Source organism: Carettochelys insculpta, chromosome 11 (assembly GCF_033958435.1).
Source record: "Carettochelys insculpta isolate YL-2023 chromosome 11, ASM3395843v1, whole genome shotgun sequence".
NCBI classification, from domain to species: Eukaryota; Metazoa; Chordata; order Testudines; family Carettochelyidae; genus Carettochelys; species Carettochelys insculpta.
The window spans coordinates 20,665,529-20,688,006 of record NC_134147.1 but is presented as its reverse complement, the minus strand read 5'-3'; the positions used below and the strand labels follow the sequence as shown (position 1 = coordinate 20,688,006).

General features: G+C 62.1%; 1 protein-coding gene across 3 annotated transcripts in view; it reads right to left on the bottom strand.

Annotated features, from left to right (window-relative positions):
- The window catches only part of PACS1 (phosphofurin acidic cluster sorting protein 1), a 100,384-nt gene that overhangs the window by 3,040 nt on the left and 74,866 nt on the right, over positions 1–22,478 (bottom strand). For 2 of the 3 annotated variants that reach the window (XM_075005981.1, XM_075005982.1), the window contains exons 6-23: positions 21,171–21,262; positions 20,482–20,562; positions 19,697–19,756; positions 18,477–18,637; positions 15,703–15,796; positions 14,822–14,902; positions 14,331–14,446; positions 11,749–11,887; positions 10,547–10,651; positions 10,055–10,161; positions 6,139–6,293; positions 5,557–5,667; positions 5,008–5,110; positions 4,478–4,520; positions 2,908–2,950; positions 2,286–2,421; positions 1,544–1,770; positions 112–231 (exon numbers count right to left, since the gene is read on the bottom strand). In XM_075005981.1, the coding sequence (XP_074862082.1) occupies positions 112–231; positions 1,544–1,770; positions 2,286–2,421; positions 2,908–2,950; positions 4,478–4,520; positions 5,008–5,110; positions 5,557–5,667; positions 6,139–6,293; positions 10,055–10,161; positions 10,547–10,651; positions 11,749–11,887; positions 14,331–14,446; positions 14,822–14,902; positions 15,703–15,796; positions 18,477–18,637; positions 19,697–19,756; positions 20,482–20,562; positions 21,171–21,262 (1,974 nt within the window). Of the gene's footprint in view, positions 1–111; positions 232–1,543; positions 1,771–2,285; positions 2,422–2,907; positions 2,951–4,477; positions 4,521–5,007; positions 5,111–5,556; positions 5,668–6,138; positions 6,294–10,054; positions 10,162–10,546; positions 10,652–11,748; positions 11,888–14,330; positions 14,447–14,821; positions 14,903–15,702; positions 15,797–18,476; positions 18,638–19,696; positions 19,757–20,481; positions 20,563–21,170; positions 21,263–22,478 lie in introns of those variants that run through there. The other variant, XM_075005983.1, reaches the window with a different exon arrangement.

Here is a 22,478-nt window from a genome sequence, read left to right as displayed (position 1 = left end):
CTGCATCTCAGCATCCCTGTATGACTCGCCTGCATCCCACCCCAGAGGCGGGACCCCTGAAAGCCCAGCTGCCTTGCCCCAGAGGGGCTGCGCTGCAGCGGCAGGCCGTACCTTTCAGCATGGTTTGCTGCTGTTTGGCAGAGCAGATTAGCCGGCTGATGCCCTCGATCACCTGGCTCTTGGAATCCACTTCCTTCTCTTTGGGTTTCTTGCTCAGGAAGATGGTAGGGACTGGAACGAGAAGCAGGCGAGCCTGCCTTAGAGCAGCTGTCAGCACGAGGTGTAGCTGGCTGGCAGACAGGAGAAGCCAGGCGAGAAGCAGGATGGGGCTAAAACAGCCTCCCCAAGGCTGGTGGTCACACATGGGCCCTGCATGCAGAGCCCAGCCTCAGGAGGAACCAGCAGCCTCTCTCTGCCCCCAGCAAGCGATTCAGTGCTGGGAACAGCAGAGGGAACACCCCCCAGACGGATGCACTTCAAGTGCCATTACCAGTATCTCAGGGGCGGGGCCCAGTGTTCAGCACCCCCAGCCTGCGCCGGGTCAGTCAGGAGTCCGGGCGGGTGCTAGTGGGGTGCATTAAGCTCTCACAGCACTTTCAGAGCCTGCGCCCCATTGTGTACACAGCTGGGTCAGGGGGTTGAGGCACGGAGGGTAGCGATGCACTCAGTGGCCTAGAAATGGACCCAGGAGTCCAGGACCCCATCTACTGCACCTGGAGGCATCTCTCAGGGCAGTGACTCAAACCTGGCTGCACTCTGGCTCCCAGCCGGGGGTAACAGCTGTGGGCAGAAGGGCTGGACACCCCCGGGCTGGAAGGGTGCACCTCTCCTTCCTGCTGAGCTCCAGAGCAGGGGCAGGGCCCCACATTGCAGCAGCAGGGAGAGAGAAGCCACTGTTCTGTGCTGAGCCTGGCCAAGGGGAGGCTGCTCCAGCTGCAAGCTGCCAGGAGCGCTGTGGAGGGAGGAGAACGTGCCCTGGGGGCCAGACCACTCGGTACCTCCAGAGCTTTTCTGCCGGTCACTCAGCTGCCCCGTGACGTTCCTAGAATCCCTCTCGGCCGCCCAGGGATGGACTGTCAGGGCCCTCCCCAGGAGAAGCTCCTGCACCCTCAGGCTCGTTAGAGAAAGCGGAAGGGGAACCGCTGGCCAGGCGCTGAAGCCTGACACACTCATGCTGGTAATAAGCAGCAAGGGGTCCCCCTTCTCTGGGGCTCCAAGTCCAGCCTGGCTGCCTGTTGGCAGATGCCTTAGTCGAGCCCACGTGCCTGGGCCATCCAGGAGGTTGGGCCACATGGGCCTGTGTCTGTGGGCACTACCCAGAAGCTGCTCCCCGCAGCCTGTGGTCGAGTCTCAGCCCTGGGGCTGGTCACGGGTGAGACTCACGTACGCTCCACTTCTCGCCCTCGGCCGCAGTGACCAAGGCAGAGCTCAGCGCCCTGCGCGGATGGCCAACAGACTCCCAGCGACACGCTCGGTGCCTCCCCTCATGGCTCAGTCCCCCCCGGGCGCCTCAGCCTCCCCTTCCGGCCTCCCGCGCACCCACCCTTCTTGTTCTTCTCTTTGGTGACAACGGTCATGGCCATGGTCCCCGAGGGCTGACTCTCCCCACCGCTGGGCAGCCGCGACACCTGCACCGAGCGGAAGACGCTCTTGAGGGTGTTCTTGGAGCTGGCATCCCGCTTCTCGCTCTCCCGCCGGCGCTCCGAGGGCTGGGCCAGCCAGTAGTCCACCTGCAGGCCAATGACGTCTCCATAGGGACTGCTTGGGGACCTGCAGAGAGGGGGGACGCGTCAGCAGCAGCTGGAGAGAGCAGGGGGTCAGCCCAAGGGGCAGGACAGTACCACCTGCATGCCAGAGGGGGGAACTGAGGCCCAAAGCCCTGCAGCAAGCGAGTGGAGAAGCTGGAAGGAACCCAGGACACTGGGGCCCTGCAGAGGAAACACTTCTGAAATCCAGGCCGCGTCCCACACCCCTGTGATGGCAGCCGGTATTACCGAGCAGGTGCCCCGGACAGAACCGCTCCGGCGGGACGGCCTCACGTACAACCAGGCACCTGGACGCCCTGACTCCCCCAGCTGCTGCTGGCTCCCTGGCTGACCACGTTTGTCCCTTCCCCCATCCAGCCTCCTCCTCCGCTGCAGGAACATGGCAGACACTGCTCGGCCCTGCGGTACAACCAGCCGCAGCCCTGCCCACAGCCTGCTAGGGGCCCCAGGCCCACGGAGGCTACCGATCTGCCCGCTGGGGCTTCCTCAGTGATGACCAGGGGGCCCAGGCTGCCTCACCCGCTGACAGCGAGCCCACTGCTCATGGATGGCGAGGACGGGGGCGTGGCGCAGACGTCCTTGGCCAGGCCGGAGGAGGAAGGGGGGGATGTGGAGGGAACCGTCAGGCTGATCACAGGCACATCGTCTCCATCTCCTGCCGAGCGAGCAGAAGGGGAAGGCTGGGGGGAGCAGGATCCTGGCCACAGCCCTCAGATTTACTGTTCCAGGGGAAACCCCAGACCGCCTGATATCCCACAGAGCACCCAGCCTTCCCCCACAGGGCCCTCTGTGGGGAACCCCAGCCTCCCCACAGGAACTCCCATCCCCCAGAGGCACCCCCAGCTGTGCACCGGGGTCCCCCTCCTTCCCAGGGGCACCCCAGCCTGGCTAGAGGGGAGGGTCTCTGCGGACGGGTTAGAGAAGGATGCGTGGGCAGGGGAAGGTCTCTCAGCCAGGCTGCCAGGGCCTCAGCCTGCCTTTAACAAACATGTTTCTGGCCCTGCTGGCCACGGAGGGAGCCCTGGGACTGCCTAGCTCTGCACAGAGCCAAGGAGCAGCCCAGGCAGGTGGGAACTGGGCCACCAGACTATGGCCACAGCACCGGCTCTGTGGCTCCGTCCCAGCCGGGGGGGAAACGTACCTGCGGCTGCAGGGGAATCTTCAATGAGGCCCACTTTAACCACCTGCATGTGGGGAGAGACCAGCAGGTCAGGTGGCACTTTGCCAGGCCTTCACAGCCACCATTAACCCCTCCTGAGCACGAGGGAAGGGCTCAGCTCCCCCCCCTCCATGTTCCACCAGCTCCATGCACAAAGCTAAGTGGGCAAGACCTCCCTCAACACCCTTTCGTTGGGGCTGCCCCCTCCCGAGCACCAGCCACCCCCGGGATGACAGCCAGGGCAACCACCGCTGGTGTGCCAGTGCCCAGAGCCACTGCAGCCCCATCCCCTGGGGCGTTTCCAACAGCAGAGCGCACAGCCTGCACCCCCCACTGCTCGGGAGTACGGGGGGCCCTTTACACGTCACCCCGATGTACGTTGCTTCACATTTCGGGCGTGGACACATTGTGGCCAAAGACGTAAAAATCCCCCCCTTCTATGTCGTCCCTCCTGGAAGAGCGCAGGTGGCTGCCCCGGCCCTGCTGCTTCCCTGGGGCTCCTGGGAGTGCTGGGGGCTGTCGCAGTCCAGGGCTCAGGGCAGGGGGCCGGGCAGCTGTCGCCTCCTTCCTGGCTCCCCGCGGCTTCCAGCGCTGCTCACCACCTCGCTGCACTGGGAGCCACTGGCTCCCGGCAAGGCCGACAAGCCGCCCGGCGAGCCTGGGGGGCAGCTCCAGGGGCACCCTGCAGAGGGCAGCTCACCGGGCGCATGGGAGGTCCCTATGCCCCTGTGTTTACATGGATTCTTACGGGGGAGAATTCCCCTTTACAGGTTGTTCCACTTTACGTTGCAAATTCACAGTCCCTAACCACAATGCATAAAGGGGACCCCTGGATCAGGCCAAGAGCAACCCCTCCAAGCAAGGGGGCTGCCCTCCCATCAGAGCGCGTCACTCAGCCGGGTGCCGCAGGAGTCTCTCCAGAGAGCTGGTTAGGTACAGCACAAGCATTAACTTATTTTACAGATGGGGAAACCGAGGCCCGGAGCAGGGAGGTGACTTGCCCCAGGTACCCAGCAGGCCAGCGGCGGAGCTGGGAATAGAACCCAGGGCTCCTCACTCCCAGCGTAGTTCTCTACCCACCGCGTGGGAGCACTAACCCCAGGTGACCTCCATGGGGAAGGACACAGCAGAGAGGCTCTGATCACAACTGACTTCCCAAGGTTTCAGAGCAGCTTAACCCTGGCAGGCTCCTGCAGGCGGCCTGGCCAGAGGCCGGGAGCTTTGGCTGGCCTGGCTCAGGCACCGCGAGCTCAGAGCAGAGGTACCCGCACTCTGCAGGAGACAGGGCTCTGGCTCTCGCAGGGGTCACTGCATTCCCTGCTCACTGGTGGTTGCCAGGGTGGGGATCATCTCCCAGAAGAGCTGACCTAGTGCTCGGAGCAGGGATTCTTCACCCACGGGGGGTTCACTCCAGCTTGCTCTGCCTCAGTGCTGATGGGCTGGAGGCAGGGCTCAGCCTGCAGGGTCACAATGGGCCTGGCTCCATCCTAGTGGCATTCCTGGGCCCAGGGGAGGGGCCCCACAGAGCTTGATGCCCAAGGGGCAGCCTTACCCCGATAAAAGGAATGAACTTCTGATAGGAGTCTTCGTCCGGGCTGCGGAGAGAGGAGGAGACAGCTGTAAGGGTCTGCGGGGGGTGAGCATCAAGCCAGGGGCCAGCAGGCTGGCACTGCCCCCTCCCGTACACAGATGGGGCACCCGACACTCGCTGGGCTGAATGACCCCCCCAGCTCCCTCTGGACGAGTCAGGTAAGGTCCTGGTCCCATGTCCCAGGGGCTGGATAGAAAGAGAACTGGGGCCCCAGAAACACGCCAGCTCCAAGAGACATGGACACAAGACAAGGCCCAGAGCCTGGAACTGAAGTGCCCCAGGTCACAAATGGAGCGGCGACCAAGCCAGGACCACAACTACCCAGCAGTCCCGGCTGCCAGCTGCCTGCTCTACCCACCAGTCCTCACTCTCCTTCCCACGAGTCCCACCCGAGCCCCCTTGTCAGTGGCCGTGCAGAGCTTGGCTAGCCCGGCTGAAAGGGGCTTTGGGAGACCAGCCCAAGGCAGGAAAGTTGCTCGGGCGACACTTACAACTTATGTTTGCAGGTCAGCATGGCCTCGGCCACAGGCAGCTGGTGGGTCACGCCGGCTCCACTCACGTACTGCGTGATGCGGCCCACCACGTCGAATGGCTCTGGGGCAAGGGGGAGAGAGGGGCATGAGCAGCTGGAACCTCTTGGGGAGCCGCCCACAGAGCGGGGGCACCCCTGCTGGCTGGGGGGCAGGGTTCTCATCACAGTGAGGAAGGGGCCATAGGGGTCTGAGCGGCGGAGGGAGAAGCAGGTGGCCCGGCCTTCCACCCAGGAACAAGGCTGTAGGGCCGCATCTCACGGTGCGGTAAGAAGGGGTCGGACATGTTCTCACCCGGCCCCACTGGGACTCTCCTCCCACCCTGCACATCATGCTGAAGCTGTGACCCCAGCATTGGGGGTAGGCCCCAGGGGACAAGGCAGGGGTGAGACAGGGGACCCCGGGTCACCTTCCAAGATCCCTCCCTCCAGAGACCGCACACAGCTGCTCCCTCCCAGTCTGGCGCCGCCGCGCTCGGTGCTGCACGTCCCAAGAGCACTGGCCCCTCACCTGTCCCAGGGGGCTCAGCCCTGCTGAACAGCTCCCTCCAGGCAGAGTCCAGGAACATGCAGCTGTACCTGCTGTCCACCGCGCCCAGGTACTTGGCTACAGGGTGGGAGCCTGCAGAGGAGAGATGGGGATGCTGCTATGGGGGGTGGTTCTTCAGTCAGACACTGCCAAGGGGCATGGGCTGCGCCCCCTATAGCCCCAGGGCTGCTGCTGTCCTCTCCTCTGAAACCCACCTTCTGCACGGCCCTAGGACAGGACAGTGAGGGGCCACACCCCAGGCTCCCAGCCCACCCTGCCAGACCTTGCCCCAGGCCGAAAGCGCCATGGCGATGCTTCCCCCCCTTCCCCAGCTGCTGCGTTACCATTCCCCGCAGGGATGGCCCTTGGCTCGGCCTCTGGGAAGACCCACCACAGAGCAGCCGGGCTTTGCTGAGCCGTCGCTCTGCACAGCCCTGGGTGTCAGCCTCGGACCCACGGCAGCCCAGCCACGCCAACAGGGAGAGGCTAGAACCAGGCCAGCGCAGCCAGCCGTGCTCAGGCAGGACTCGCTCCGGCAGGCCAGGCCTGAGCAGAGGTACCTACCCAGTGGGATGATGAGGAACCGCATGTAGCTAAGCCAGTCAGGGGTCTTGTTCGCCAGCTGCTTGACAAAGAACCGGAGGATGGCGCTGAGGTAACTCTGGCCCCCCACAGCCACCACCTTCACCGGCCGCGGCATGGAGGAGTTGCAGTTGCAGCTGGCAACGAAAGGACAATGGGAGCGAGGGAGCTTATGGCACCTCTGCCCGCAGGGCACGGCACTTGAACACGCTGCACCGCCAGCCTGCCCCGGCCCTGAGACGCAGGGCGCCCCTCGGCCAGCAAGGACGACAACGGGGTGGGCAGCACAGGCCAGGAGGGAGGCCGTTCCGGTCTGGCTGTGATGCACCCAGTTAGCGGGCGGCTGCCGTCCCTGGCGCTGCTGTGCCCAGCTGGTAAGCGCCCTGCCAGGGAGGCGGCAGTAAGTCCCAGCGGCGCACATGGGGGGGCGGGGGCAGCTGAAAAGCTTTGTCCCCCGGCAGTGACACCAGCGACCCGGTAGAAGGGCCCCACGGAGGGAGGAGCGGGTAGCGCCCGCACCGTGCCTGGCGCTGCCACGCTGCACTGTGGAGTAACCCGGGGGACTCGGCGCCCTCGGAGCAGCTCCTGATGGCGCAGCTCCCTGCCAGGCCCTGGGCACGCGCACCCCCCCAGTCCCCTGCACCGCTCATGCCCGGCGCACCCGCAGGCCTGGCGCCGAACCACACAGCCCAGCCCAGCCCCGCTACACGCAGCTGCAGAGACACGCCGCACAACAGCCACCACTAGAGGGCACCACGGAACCACAACTTCCTCCGCGCTGCTCCGGCCCGGGAAAGGAGCTTCCGCTCGGCTTTGCTGGGATGGGGTCAGTGCCACGGGGCCTGGTCCCCACCTCGTGTCTCACTAGCAGGGCCCTGCTGCTCCCTTTGTCCCAGCGGGCGAAAGACCATCTCCTCTGCACCCCCTGGCACTGAGAGTGTCCTCTCCCCTCTGCTTGGGGCACTGGCCCTTTGCTCTCCGCAGCCCTTTACCCGGCAAAGCCTTTGCAGATGCAGGTTCCAGCCGGCCGCCGCGCCATCAGGGCTCCCATCCCCCGGGCAGGCAGCGGGGGCCACCAGACTCTAGGCCTGGACCAACCGCAGGACAGCTGGGGCAGGGAGTGAACACGCCGGGAGCTGTGTGCTTGTGGGGTGCACCGGGTTCACTGACAGATGGCGACAGTGGGGATGGGACTCAGGGAGCCCTTCTGGCCCTGTGCAAAGGGGGTGGTGATGTTCACACTCACTCAGGTTGGCCTCCCCCAGGGAAAGGAGCCCACAAGGGCGTGGGGGGCCCTGCAGGCTGACCTGGAGCCAGCCAGGCAAGCAGTAGTTTCCATTTCTTGCCTTTTTCTGTTTCCCCAGCCAGGTCTACGTCCAATGCCCTCCCTGCAGGCCGGCCGGCCGGCCGGCCCGAGACAGACGTTCATGTATTTACATCAGAAGAAAGTCAGGTTGGAGCATCCCTGGAGATGTCCTTGGGAACTCACGCCACTCTGGTGAAAGGAGGGGGCAGACCTGCTCGAGAAGAGCATTTCTCCCAGCAGCTTGGAGGGAACACAAGCTGCAGGTGTTACTATGTCTTCTGACTCAGACTGTGCCTTTCCCAGAGCCTGGACTGGCAATTCTTTTACTAGCTCTCCAGGTGCCCTGGAGAGAGACAAGGCCGATGGGACACGGGCTTTCTAACAGACAGGTTTTGGCCCGGGTTTTTTTAGGGAAATCTTTTGTGCCTGTCTACATCGTAACTAGCCCCAAGCTCCTGTCTCTGCTGCGCAGGCAGGAGGAGAGATGGCTCTGCTGGACAGTAAACCGCCTGCATTACAATCGGCTCACCTGAAAACAACCTCAGGGTGCACACAGCATTTTAAAGTGCCGAGTTGGACAAAAAAAGCAACTAAGAATAGCCTGGCTGCATCCCCAGCCAGCTGCTGCTGAGTCATGGCCGTGGAGGTCGCCAAAGAGCCTGCGTACCTGTCCTGTCGGCAGCGTCTGCAGTGCACCTCTAGCTGCGGGGAAGCAGCCTAGTGAGGGGTGTGCTGGCAGTGCATGACCTGGGCTTGGAGCAGAGCCACTGAGAATCAGCGGTGAATGCTGGTGAGGCACGAAACAGGTTGGGGTTTGTCCCTCAGACACCACAATATTCAGAGTCACGTACAAGAGAACCATGGGAAGACCCCAGCTCTCACGTTCCTACCCTGTGAAGTGAGGCCCTTATATGTCTGCGGCAGCTGCCTTCACCCTGCAGGCTCCTGAAGAGCTACACGGCACAGCATCAGCCACCTGCTGCTGGAATGCAGCCTTCTCTGGTGTGGAGCACAGCAGCTCTGGTACAGAGGCAGCTCATCTCGCAAGGAAACGCAGCAAGCCCTGGCGAGATGGGGGAGGGAGTAACCCAGGGAATGCCAGCCCAGCAGTGAGCTGGCTGCACGGGGGTCTCTTCCTCTGGGCTGAGGTGCCATCAGCTCTGATGCGGAACAGCGCCTCCACTTGACAGCCAGAGCACATACAGTGAAGCAGCCAGGGGTGTTTTAAACAGGTGGACTATAACTGTAACGCCAGACTCCGGGCAGGACCATGGGGCTAAAGGGCAGGAACACTGAACTGTCATGAGCCCTTGAATGGCCACGAGTGGCTGTGATCTTGGTTTTATTTCCCACCTGAGAACAGCCTCTCAAGTGGCACAGGTCTAGCATGGCCCTGGGATAGTGGCTCAGTCCTGCACCCAAACAGACCTCCCCCTCCTGGATCAACAGCCCTTCCTCCTGCTCCACGGCATGCCCAACTACCCGTCAGTTACAGGGACCAGGACTTGTGCTGAGCAGAGCACCCCCTACTGAATCCTGCACCCCGCTCCATGCAGCACAGAGCCCCCTGCTGCCATGCTAGGGTGCTGGGGCCTCCATGGACAGTGAGGGAAGAGTGCCCCCTACTGAGCTCCAGCTCTGCTCCCTGCAGCACTATGCCTCCTGGCAAGATGCTGAAGCACTGGTTTGGTGTTAACTCTGAGGGGAGGGTGACCACTAATGAACCTCCACCTTTACCTCTTGCCTAGGGCCCTACCAAATTCACAATCCATTTTGGTCAATTTCATGGTCACAGGATTTTAAAAATTGTAAATTTCATGATTTCAGATATTTCCCAAGGTTGCAGGGCTGCTGACACAGAAGTGGGTTTGCAGGGCTGGCGAGGAAGGGGTGTCACAACTCGCAAGGCTATTGTAGGGGGGCTGTGGCATTGCCACCTTTACTTCAGCACTGCTGCCGGCAACAGCTGCCTTCAGAGCTGGGTGGCTAGAGAGCAACAGCTGCTGGCTGTGAGCCCAGCTCTGAAGGCAGGGCTGCTGACAGTAGCAGCACAGAAGTAAGGATGGTGTTACCACCTTTATTTCTGTGCTACTGTCTCTGGGATGCTGTCTACAGAGCTGGGCATCTGGGCAGAAGTCTCAGCTCTCCAGCCACCCAGCTCTGAAGGCAGAGCAGATATAAGGGTTGTAATATCACAACCCCCACACAATAACCTTGCATCACCTCTCTCCAACTCAGCCAGCTAGTGGGGCAGGACACCCTGTCTGAGAAATGCTGGTTTCCCCTGTGAGATCTATGCAGGGGTAGAAGCACTTAGAGAACCGGATTTCACAGTTCACGAGGCATTTTGCATGGCTGTGAATCTGGTAGGTCCCTCCCTATTGATGCCACATCTTGGTTTTGGCTAGAGACCTCTCCACCCAAGCACGGACCTAGAGCCCCCCTGCTTAGCCTGAGAGAGCTGACTCGCAACCAGGGTAGGACAACTGCAGAACTAACTGACAGAGTGACTCCACCATGCCCCCACCACCATGCCCCCACAACCCGTCCATGCCTGACGCAGAGAGCAGAAGCCCACCACCATTTACTTACTATCTCTGGATCCTGGTGAGGACAGCAGACAGGACGGCCTGCACCTCCACAGTGGAGCACGTGCACACAACCGACTTCTTCTGGTCCCGAAGCAGATCAGCCACAAACTGGCAAGGAGAGAAGGGACAGTGAGCACAGCACGCCCGTGTGCAGGGCAGCAAAGGGATCTCTTACAACACCCGCCATACACCTCCCCGCTGCTTAGCGACCCGAGGCCCCCAGGAGAGAGAAGTATGTTTGCACCTTCCTGCCCCGGTCGGCTGCCCCTGCCGGGGGTTGTCAGGCTGCACGGGCACAGGCAGGAGAGGCGATGACGGTGGTGGGTGGGAAGTGGTGGCTGTGGGGCAGCAGAGACTGGTTTGCCTGGGGCTTGGCAATCTCAAGTGTAAGACCAAGGCAGGTCAAGCATCACAACGACAGCACTCGAGACTCCCCTTCCTGGCTCGCAGAGACCTGCTGCCTACAACCTAGCCCCAGAGCCAGCTTCCCTACCTGCCCTTGCCAGTCGACCGCGTTCACCAGGATGATGTTCTCGGGCAGGGCCGTGTCCAACACCAGGATCTGGTTCAGCTGGTCGTAGACGATCTTGCGAGGAATCTGTTGGGGAAGGAGGACGAGGGAGGGCTAAGCCTGGGCAGGACACAGGCTACTCACACCAGGCTGGGCCTGCACGCTAGCCACCCCCCTGGTGAGCTGCTCCTCCCTTGGCGTGCTCGCCAGGAGCCAGTCCCCTGCCTTCCCCTCGGCTCTGCATATCCAGCCACTGCTGCCGCCAGCAAAGCCTGTGCTGTGGGAGGGGAGGTGATGGAAGGTGGGGGGGTCAGGGAAGCAGATCGATTAGCTGAACCAGAACGTGGCCAAGGCTTGGGAGCCAGCTCTGCAGTACACAGCGCTCAGGGATGTGGGTCAGCGCCAGCGGGCCAGGCGCACTGGTACAGCCTGGCTGGAACCGGCGGTCTCGGCTGCGTTACTCGGGACCCCCATCCCCATATCATAAAAACTCCTTGGTCCCCCTGTGCCACAACAGCTGCTTTTCTGTGCATCAAAGCCAGAGCCGGCATTAGGGACAAGCAGGGAAACTGCCGGGGGCCCGATGCTGCAGCGGCCCCCGCACAGCTGTGGCCTCAGGGTCCCCGGTTTCAGCCCCTTTCAGTGGGGCTTTGGCTTTCCACCCTAGGCCCCAGGGAGTCCAAGGCTGGCCCTGCTTGGACACCCCCAAAACGTACTCGTGTGCCCCCAGGGGGGGCCCAGACTCCTGGTGGAGGAACTCTGGTCTGGAAGTTGGAAAGCTACGGCACAAAGTGCTCCCTTGCAGTGCACTGGAGCCACCACTGCAGAAGGAAGAGCACCGCCGACTGGGCCCCTTCCAGCAGTGTGCCCTTGCAGTGCACTGGAGCCAGCACTGTGGAAGGGAGAGCGCCCCCTACTGGGCCCCTTCCAGCACTGTGCCCCTAGCACTGCACTGGAGCCAGCATCGCTGAAGGGAGAGCGCCCCCTTCCCCACACTGCCCCCTATCCCCTGCAGCACTGCACCCCCTGCTGCCAGTGCTCCAGCACAGGCAGAGAGAAGCTCCCCATTAACGTGGCTCATTGCAGCTCCCAGGCAACCATGAGTTTGGCTCGATCTGTGCCCTGCTCTGGGCACAGTCTGGGCTCCCCTCCTGGAGCAGGGCCTGGGGCTGCAGTCACATCACCTGCGTGCTGTGGCCCAGGTCCGGGGACCTCTCACTGTCTGAGCTGTTGGTGCGTTCGCTCAGGGGCTTGGACAGCTGCCTCTCCTTCAGCGGGGTGCTTCTCTTCTGCCGCGGCGTGTGCGCTGCGCCTTCCATTTTGCTGCAGAGACAAAAGGACCGTGCTGGGGCCCTGTTCCTGGGCACGGCACTTCAGCCAGCTGGGAGAGCAAGGGACTTCCCCGCACACCAGCGTCTCTCACTGCAGATACCCACCCAGGCCCCGTCCGGGTCGAAGCCACGCCCTCGGGCGCCTGCGAGCACTTGCACCAGACCAGCGCTTGGGCCAAGTGGCTCGGATTTCCTGGCACACTGTCAAGTGGGAGAGGTCAGCAATGCCACTGGGTAGACAGGGCTGGGTGGGTCAGGCAGCCTGGCCAGGTAGGTGCCTGGCCTACACCGAGGTTCAGAGGGAGAGCCACCAAGATCCGGATTCCTCCCTCAATCCCAGAGCAGCAGCAGTGGCTGTGCTGGGTGCTCCTTCCCCCAGGAACGCAGAGCTTGCCAAGGGTTGACAGGGTTGGCCTCTCCTGGAGCACTGAGACCCCGGAGGGGCAAGGACCCTGGCGTGCAGGCCTTGGCTGCAAGAGCTTGCAAACCGGATGACAAAGCAACCTGGGTGTGGACCCACAATACGGCTGGTTCACCACACAGTGCTCCAGCCCACACCTCCCTCCCTCCCTCCCTCCGTGGGGTAAGTCAGCACGCTCCAGCGCTGGCCCCCATGCGAGGCAGCCAGCCCGTGCTCTCCAGCTTACACGCCCCCAGCCTTCTTGCTCTGACCCACTGGACCCCAACTCCCCTCCTAGAGCTGGGGCAGAACATGGGAGCCCAGAGCCCCAGTTCCCCACTCTAACCACTAGACCACACCACCGCATTGCTAAGCACTATTTGACAGCTCCCCTTTGGATGGACTCGGGCCATTGGAGTGTGTCGCTAGCTGAAACGTGACCTTGTCCCAGACAGGCCCACCGGACTTCCCAGCCTGCAGCTTGGGTACTGGGGGCCCAGCTCTTTCATCACCGACTCTAACATGGATTTAGCGCTTGCTCCTCGGCTCAGCCACATCAAGGCCAGAAGGGGCAGTTCCGACCAGACGGGCTAAACCACCCGCCCAGCCGCCCGCCTGGGCCCTGCAGCCAGCTGAATGAGAGCTCTGTTACCGGCCAAGAGCCAGCCCAGCTCTGGGGGAGGAGAGGTGGAGAGCCACCCGCTCGTACCTGCCCACCCCGGGGAATTCCAACTCTCCCCAGCTGGCACTGAGAGCGCGGGGGTGGGGGGCGGGGTGTGCGTGTGTCCCAGCGCTGGCGGCCCAGGAAGGGGAGCGCGTCACTTGTAAGCGGAGCAGATATGATCTGGAGCATGCCCTGATGGAACAGCAGCATTCCCGGGAGCCAAGGGCACAGCCGCCTCTGCTGCCACACGCCAGTGACTGAGCAAAGGCGGACGCTCCAGGCCCAAGCACCCTGGGGTGGGGCTCGAAGACGCTGCTCAGGGAGACGAGCGGACAAACGGGGGTGTTGGCGGCTGCAAGCGCCCCACGGTAGTGTCTGGGTGTGGGGCGCTGCACACACTGAAGCACTGTCTCCTAGGCCAGCAGGAGGCAGGCAGGGCAGGTTTCCCTGGGGAACGCAGAGGGCTAGGAGGAGGCATTTTAATGCACCGGGCAGGTGGATCCCATTGCTAAGGCAGTGCAGCTCTGGCACGGCCCACTGCCCGCGGGGAACTGGGGACGGGTGAGGGGCCTGACACAATGCCAGCAAATGTTCACATCCAGCCCTGCAGAGATCACCCAAGGCTGGGGGCTCAGAGCCAGAGAGCAGAACTCCTGGCCAGGGGACGATGCCTAATGCTGGGTACTGGCTGCGAAATGCCATGCGGTCCTCTGAGCTCATGATACACCACACAGGGAAACTGAGGCAACTTAGTAAGAACGCCACGTTCCCAGAGCAGAACCAGGGACGCACCCCCAGGCCTCCTGCAACATCCCCTGGCTCCCGGGGACAGTCTCCGGAAGCTCAGGTGCCACACACCAGGGTGCTGTGGCAGGGAATCTCGGGGGACTGTAACCGGTTTGCTTAGAAGCTTTCCAGTTCAGGGTCAGCTCACGGGAGAACACAAAGCAGGTGTCGCCTCTCTGGGGACAAACCCCATGATCCTGGTGATCCCTTCCCCCAGCTGGCCTCAGGGGGCAGAGGCAAGTGAGGGACGTGCGCCCCCACGGCTGGCACAGCAGCTCGAGGAAAGCCAGCCGAGGCCCCTGCCTGGGGAGACTTTAACAAACCACAGTCCCCCCAGCTGTGAGCTCTGAGGACCTCCTCCCTGGGTGACAGGCAGGGTCTGAACCCCAACCTGCCACAGTGCTAGGGAAAGGGGCCTCCTGGGAAGTGACAAGGAGGTGGAACCTGTCCATGAAGCATCCACCAAAACAGGCCTTGAGAGCTGGTAACTAACAGCCCTGCTCACAGCCCACTGCACTCCCTGCCCTGGAGCCAGGGTGCCAGAGGCAGTGCCCTGCTGCCCCTGGCCCTGTGTCCAGTCCTTACCTGGGGGAGGCCATGCTTGGAAGTTCCCCCTTGCTGCTCTTCATGGGTGTCTTCACTTTTTCAGGGATCACTAAGGTGGTGCTGGAGTCTCCCAGCGTGTCCTGCTCGCTCGCTTCCTGCGGACATGGGGGAGGGAACGAGGTGGTACCAGAGCTCCCCTGGGGATCAGGAGCCCGAGTGGCCGGCAATTCACAGCTAACAGCCACTGGCTGTGTTGCTCCAATCGGCCACTGGCTGTAGGTGCCAACTTGAGACCAGCCGGGCACCACTGTCAGAGGGGCTGTGTGCCCCCCACCCCCCGATCCTGAGCTCAGCCCTTCATGTGCTGTACCCTCTAGGCCATGCTGCTACCTGGAGCAAAAAGGCCCCAGCGCAGGGCACACGAGACGCCAAGGTGCCCCAAAGAAGGGGAGGCCTCTCTGTGCCACTCCCCTGCCCCAGCTCCTACCCTAGGTGAAGCGCCAAGGGGAGAGCAGGCCAGGGCACGTTACCAGGGTGTCTGCTTCAGTGAGGCTCTCGTCCAGGTTTTTACTCCGCGACGGTTTCAACTTGTCCCCGACGGCAGCGTCCATCTGAAAAACCAGCCCAGGGCGGGAGGGTGGGGGTGTTTACAGGTCTGGTGCAGCCAATGCACCGCTGTGCTCATTGCGTCTCAGCCACTGACCCAGCAGGATGGACAGTGCTCCCCAGCTGGGTCCCTGGAGTCCTGGTGCTCCACGGGGCAGGGCCAGGCCTGCTCTGGGCATCCCCTGGCAGCACATGCACCCCGGGGTTTGCTGTCCAGCTCCCAGCTGACACTGGGCTGGCAGCTCAGCGTTGGTACCGTACCAGCACGCTGGAGCGCCGGGCCAGGAGTGCTGGCGAATACAGAACTCCGGGCTGATAGGCAGCAGGTTGGCCTTCTACCAACCGCAGGGTTAGAAAACCCAGCTGGTGTGAGCCGGGCTCTCGGGAGGTCAACTCTGCCCAGGAGCTATGGCGCAACACGGTGCCAGAGCGAAGCCCCCACTGCCCTTCTCAGCACCCTGTACTGCTGGGACCGAGGAAGGGGTGGGGGCAGTTTGCACTGGCCAGCTGAGATGATGGTGAAGATTTTAGTGCCTGCGAGGCACCGGCAGCTGCCCCTTGCACTGACAGGCCGGGCTGCTCAGCCTCCATCATGGAGCCGGTCCCCCTGCTGAGGGGAATGCAGCAGAGCTGTCCCTGTCCCCCGCCTGGCTCTCTGCAGCTCCCCCAGACAGCATGGAGCCATTGACTGGGTCTGGGCGTGACACCTACCGGCTGCGACTCCCCAGTGGGTGCACCCACGCGGGCCTGCACCCGGCGCCCCTGCAGGAACTCGGGGCCCCCTACCCCCTCCGCCACTACTCACCGGGCTGCTGGCGTCCTTGCCCAAGCTGCCCTTGCCGTTAAGGCTTCCGATTTCCGTCTGGGAGCTGGACTGAGACATTCCCTCGAAGAAAGGCCTGGCAGGGAGAGAGGCAGCGGGTCAGGGAACACGGGGCGCTGCAGACCTGGCCTGGGCTCAGGCGAGAACGAGGGGCTCAAGCCTCGGTGTCAGCCGGAGGGCTCGGGGCCCGTGCGAATCCTGCGCTCGTTTCGGCGTCCGTGGCCTGGCCTGCCCCTCGGCGGCACTGAGCGCTGTTCAGAGCCGTCTCCTCTCACGGTGCGCGCTGCTCTGCAGGGGGCACTCCGAGCCGGCCAGGCACAGCCCAGCAACGAGGGCTAGCACAGTACTCCCCCAGCCTGCCTTCCAGGTTCTCTGCCTCCGGCTCCGCTACGGAGCCAACACCCCGGCCCGGCTGGGAGCGAGAGACTCAACTCGCCCTGCAGCTGAGCTGCACCAGGGACTCTGCGGGGACCCCGGAAATGCTGCAGTGCTCCAGGCCCCCTCCTAGCACGATGTGGCCTAGATGGGTCTGAAACCGCCTTGGCTAACGTGGCACCAAAGGCCCAGGGGGACGCTACAGCTCTAGTCAGCTGGGAACAGGTTAATGCAGAGCGGGGGTCTGCTCTCATCTCCCTTGCACCATGCGAGCTTGGGCGCCGACCACCTCGCTCTGGTGCCACAGGGGCCTGTGCCAAGTAAGCCTGACTGCCAGCCCCCGCCCCGCTGCAGCACCTGAACGATGGCAGATTTCACCCAGCAGGGGGCAGGCAGCACAGAGGCGGCCGGGCTGGTCTCCCTTCGACTCCCAGCAGTTCCGTTACCAGGCGCGCTAACGCCCTGGCACCAGGGAGAATCCGATACAAGCGCACCCCAAAGCCGCTGCAATTTCAGGCGCCCCAGGGCAAGGCCTACAGACAGGCTCTGGGGCTGGGAGGGGGAGGAGAGCTGGGCAGCAGAGGGCCAGCAAGCACCAGAGTCTGGGGCAGGGGGAGAACCAAGCCCCACCCAGGCGGCGGAGGCGGCGATGGTGTGTGCTTCGCAGGTCTGGGGCAGGCACGGTGCATGCTGCTGGCAGCACTGGACTAAGTGCACATGACCTTGGCCTGAGTTGCGACTCGCACAGAATGCGACTCGGGATCTCCGGAGCCACTTTCCCACCACTGCAGGTCGGACTGTCAACAACAGGGCCTCCCACCCCTTGGCACTCCTAGAAGCACGTCACTAGAACCCGAAGGGACCTCGAGAGTCAGAGTCCAGTCCCCTCGGCCTCACGACAGCACCAGGCACCATCTAGACCAGCCCTGACGGGTGCCTAGCTAACCTGCTCTGACGTATCTCCAGAGATGGAGCTTCCACAACCCCCCAGGCAATTTATTCCAGTGTTTAACTGCCCTGACAGTTCGGAAGTTTGCTGGAGGTTGCTCTATGCAGCCTGCAATGGAGCTGCCTGGCCCCCGGGTGGCTAAGGCACAGGGCAGGGAGTCCGGACTCCTGGGTTCTCTGCCCAACAGCAGGAAGTGATTGGAACCTAGCAGGTCGGACCAGGGTGGAGCGGGCCGTGAGGAGTCCCGTGTTCCAGCCCCAGCTCTGGGAACGGAGCGCCAGGGGTAGAGCAGGGGTGCTGGGACCCAGGAGGCCTGGGCTCTGTTCCCAAGTCTGAGAGGAGAGGCGTTTCTAAGGGTGAGAACGAAGGAACGAGACCCTTGCTGGAGTCTGCACAGCGCCCTGACGGAAGCCACCCCGCCAGCCAGACAGCAAGAATCCTGCACAAGCCAGATGCTCTGCTCAGGCTGACCCAGAGCTCAGGGGCTCGGAGGCCAGGCGTGGTACGGGGCTTGGAGGACAATGAGGTTTGACAGGGGTGCTGGGGCGGGGAGGTGGTCACTGTCGGAAGGGTCTGCAGGAGCAGCAGCTGGCGAGCATGAGAAACACCCTGGCTGAACAGCTCAGGGCTTGCACCCAGGCATCTGCCAGGGCTCTGCAGACCTGAAGTAACCCTCAGGACCCAGAGGCCAGTGCGCGACATCACGCTCAGCTGCAGGGAAGAGCCCTAGAGCCTCGGCGCTCTCGTTCCAGCCTGGCTGGGGGCACCAACACAGATCCCAGGTCTCAGCCAACATGCACCCGTATGTCACTGACACACTGGCTGCTGTGCTCCAGCACAGACTCAGCTGCATTTCAGCGCAGCTGGCTCCTAAAGCATTGTGGAGATGTGCAGTGTGTCTCGTCGAGGCTTACAATCACCTTCAGGTCACTAGTGTTCCCCTCCCCTTGTCTAGTCGCGTGGCTGGACTGCGAGCGCCGCAGGGCAGAGCGCGCGTCCGTGCTGCAGGTTCACACAGCACCCAGCACGACAGACCGCGGCTCACGGGAGCCGGCACAGGGTAAACAACAGGAGAGTTTCGCAGCCAGGAGCACTGGAGATATTTGCAGCATCGGTGTCCTCTGGGGAGAGGCGCCGAGTCCTCCAGCTCACACCATTTATAGCATGACAAGAGTGCTCGAATGCCCTAGCAAGCTGAGGATCCTGCCAGGCCAGGTGCTGCACAAAACACGTGGCACGAGAACAGCCACAACCCTGAGGAGCTCTGGGGCTACCGAGGCAGGACGGGGACAAGGTGGAAGGGGAAACTGAGGCACCGAGAAGGGAAGCGACTTGCTCTGGGAACAGCTGCTGCGTCCCATGGGTGCCAGCAGCCCAGTCTCACTCCCTGTTGCGGCTGTCGCTCACTCTGCTGTCCCGCCCCAGCACTCACTTGAGCTTGGGCTTGGGTGTGCTGAGGATGCTCTCTGTCTCCTCCATCTCTGGGCCGCTGTCGCTGGGGTTGTACATCTCCAGGCTGTCGTACAGCTCATCCAGGTCCTCTTCCACCTCCCGGATCTGCTCCCTGGAGACGTGCTCCAGGCCAAAGCCCACCTGTGGGCAGGAGACTCCAGACTAGACCAGGGTGATGCAATCCAGAGAGCACACCATGGTGTTTGTGGAAGCCCAGGGGAGTGAGTGTTGGAAGAGGTCTCTAGGATCTAACACACCCCACCAATCAGCTGTCACCCTGACCCTCTAGGATCTAACACACCCCTCCAATCAGCTGTCACCCTGACCCTCTAGGATCTAACACACCCCTCCAATCAGCTGTCATCTTGTGCCTCAAAGTTCAACAAACTCCACCAATCAGCTGTCTGACATCTCCCAAGAGGATGGAGAGTCTCTCGAAGATCAATGGCCCAGCCAGTATCAGATCTGGTGTCAGGGAGCGGCTATCGTTGGCAGGTCAGAGAAAGTTGCAAGAAACCCTGGAGGCAGAGGAGGGACCACACCACCTCTCGCAGGCACATCTAACGCCCAGCCGCACATGGCTGCATTAGCCCGTGAAACAAGAGGGGCTCCTGCTTAGTCTCATTCATCTCTCGATCCTCTGGTCATTGGCAGGGTGCAGGGGACTGGGAGCTAGTGGTCAGTATAGGGGGCTGGAATTCAGAACTCCTGGGTTCTAGCCCCAGCTCTGAGACAAAGGGGGCCCAGTGGCTGGAGCTGGGAAGAGAGGTCAGGCTGGTGGGTCCCATTCCCCACGGGAAGGGCAGTGGAGGAGGGAGAGGGGGGTTCTATGTGCTGCCTCAGGAGGGAGGTGATCCTCTGATCTGGGCATGGAACTAAGAACTTGGCACAGAGGAGATGTGATTCGCTGAAGCCCATAAATGACTCAGTGGCAGAGCTCAGACACAGTCCAGACATCCTGGCTCCCAGGCTCGCCCTGCTTTAGCCACCTGGACCTACCCCCCACCCAATAACAGGATGAGCCCTTTGAAAGGCATGAGCTCTGAGCTTGCACAGCCCTTCACTGGAGGAGGAAAGAACAGGGATGGGGGAGGTATATCACCTGGCCTGGGTCACAGCCCCGCTCCCACGCCAGCTACCAACACGCGACCACTGAAGTAGCAAAAGCATTTGCAGCCGACAGGGAAGGGCTGCACCTACCTCATCTGACACCTTGAACCTCTTCAGCAAAGCCACGAACTTCTGCTTTATATTTGGCTGCTGTGAAGAAACAATGCCATTGGAGTGTTACAAGGGAGTGAATGGGACGCAGGGGCCCCCAGGGCAGGGCGCAGGCCTTTGCTGGGTGCAGGGACCAACGGAAGGACAATGTCCTGCCAGTTACTGTAAGTTCAAAGTCCCCTGGAGTTGCCAAACCTGGTGCAGGGCGGTACGTAGGGCCCACACAGCATTCAGCACAGCGCTGCTGCAGTGTGGTTCACACCAAGCCAGAGGGGGACACTCATCCTCGGCCTGAGCCACCCACACCTCTGGCTCACCCTCCAAAGACCTCCCCTCCAAGCACCTGCCCGGAGCGAGCCTGCTAAGCTGGGAAACCAGCCCAGCTGGCTGCCTGAGATGGCAATGGCGATGGCGAGCACACGCATGGCCTCCACGCTCGGCTCAGCGGCTCTTCACCACGGCTAGGTGTGCCAGGGCCCTGGGATTCAAAAGAGCCCACGGCTCCTGTCTGCGGCTGCTCCTGTGGCTGGACCCTTAAAGCCACCGCTGGAGCCCTGCACAGTGCTCACCCCAGCCTTGCCCAGGGGCCCAGCAAGTCTGTCAGCCTCTCTGACTCCATCCCAAGTCCCTCAGCCATCCAGCCCCCCGTAAGCTACCTCAGACCTATTCAGAGACACTCCTGGTGCGGCTGGCGTGAGCCAGGCCTCACCGACACCCCGGACTGGAGCCACAAGGCGGCCGGCGTGGCCGCAGAACGCACTCACCCGAGTGATCGCCGAGGCCGAAGCCAGTTTCCTCCTCGTTTTCTTCACCTTCCGGAGATCCTCGTCTTCGTAAAACAAGTCCTTGCAGGGGAAGGGGACGGGGGTGGGAGGTGGCACATCAGAAACATGGCAGCTCCCTGCGGATACCTGGCCATGTTGCAGGGAAGCTCTGAACTGGGATCTCCCTTGTCCTTGGGCACAGCAGCCCAGCTCCAGGCTGGTTCAGTGCCATGCTCGGGGCAGGCTCACAAAGCCGAGGGATCGATCAGCGGCCTGGTGTCTGCTCTCTTCAAGCTAGATCCCAAAGGGAGGCTGCTCTGCAGGGAGTTCCACCCTCAGCCCCCGTTCCCAAAGGGGGATGCTCAAGGAGAACCTCTCCCAACCGGACTTGGCCAGTGCCACCTTTCAGTCCCTGTGCCCCGGCTGCTGGGGCGAAGGCTGGAAGGGGGAACCACCTGGCAGTCCTTCCAGTGCCCTCTTCTCAGCCCTGCGGTCCACAGGGCCGGGGAATGGTAACGAGGCCTCGCTCCCCACCGAGGAGAGCTCAGGACTGAGGAAAGCCGGAACTTGTGGCTTGCAAATGGAAGCTGCCAGGCCCAGTCAGGCTGCTGCCTGGTAATGCCTCCAGTGAAGCTCGGCCCGAGCACGTCCAGGGGCAGCAGAGTGGGAAGGGGTGGGGGAGGGGTTACCTGTCCATGCAGGGGATCGTCGCTGCCCTCCTGCTCCGAGGAGAAACTCTCCTCCTCCTCTTCCGAGTAGTTGTCGATGTCGGGGGACCGGTCTGGAAGACAGGGCTGGGGTTAGGCAGGATGGGATTCGCACCCCACCTGGCAGCCTGGGCCCTATCTCCGTCCAGCTGGGCCTATGTTACAGACAGCCCCAGCACACCCCTCCTCTCCAGGAAAGGAGCCACGTGTAGCCACACAGCGGTCAGGACACAGCTCTAAGGGTGATCCGTGTCCTCTTCGGTCACAAGATGGTCAAGAGAGGCCTCGGCAGTTCAGGTTTCCTTTAGCAATTCAGACCTCATCTAGGCGGGAAGGCGCTGTGGGTGAGGGGAGAGGCCAGGAGGCTCCAGCACCGTGGGGCCCACCACAACAGGCCAGCTTTTAGAAAGACTTTAGAAGGCTGGGTTGAGCTGCAGTGTCTCCACGCCCTGGGCAGGCAGCTGGAGAGCAGGACTGGACGGCCTTACAGCCCCAGGAAGGAAAGCCGCAGCAGAGACCTGCCTGCGGGGAAGGGTCACACCCGAGGGGCCGAGCTTCACAGATGCTAAGGGCAGAAGGGTCCACTGTGCTCAGTCTAACAATTAACAACAGAGGGTCCATCACAGCCCGGGTCAGGCTGTTCCAATGTTTAATTACCTCCGTAGGAATCATTTATGCCTTATTCTCATATGAAGAAAGATTAAAGAGAGTAGGACTTTTCAGCTTAGAAAAGAGGAGCCTCGGGGGGTATTACAGAGGTCTACAAAATCATGAGCGGCCCGGAGAAAGTGAACAAGGAAAAACGATTTAGTTGCTCCCAAGATATAACAGCTATAGGACACCAAATGTAATTAACAGGCACCAGGTTTAAAACAAATAAAAGGAAGTTCGTTACCCAGACCACAGTCAACCTGTGGAACTCCTTGCCAGAGGAGGCAGTGAAGGCTAGGACTATAACACGATTTAAGAGAGAGCTAGATACATTCATGGAGGGTAGGTCCATTAATGGCTGTTTGCCAGGATGGGTAAGGAATGGTGCCCTAGCCTCTGTCAGAAGCTGGAGATGGATGGCGAGAGAAATGGCTTGATCACCACCTGTTTGGCTCACTCTCGCTGGGGTACATGGTATTAGCCACTGTCGGCAGACAGGGTACTGGCCTGGATGGACCTTTGTCTGACCATTCTTATTCCTAGTGTGAATTCATCTAGTTCCAACTGCCAGCCCTGGGCTCTTGGGAGACCATTGTCTGCGAAGCTGAAGGGCCTGTTAGCACTTTTCTCTTCCCTGCC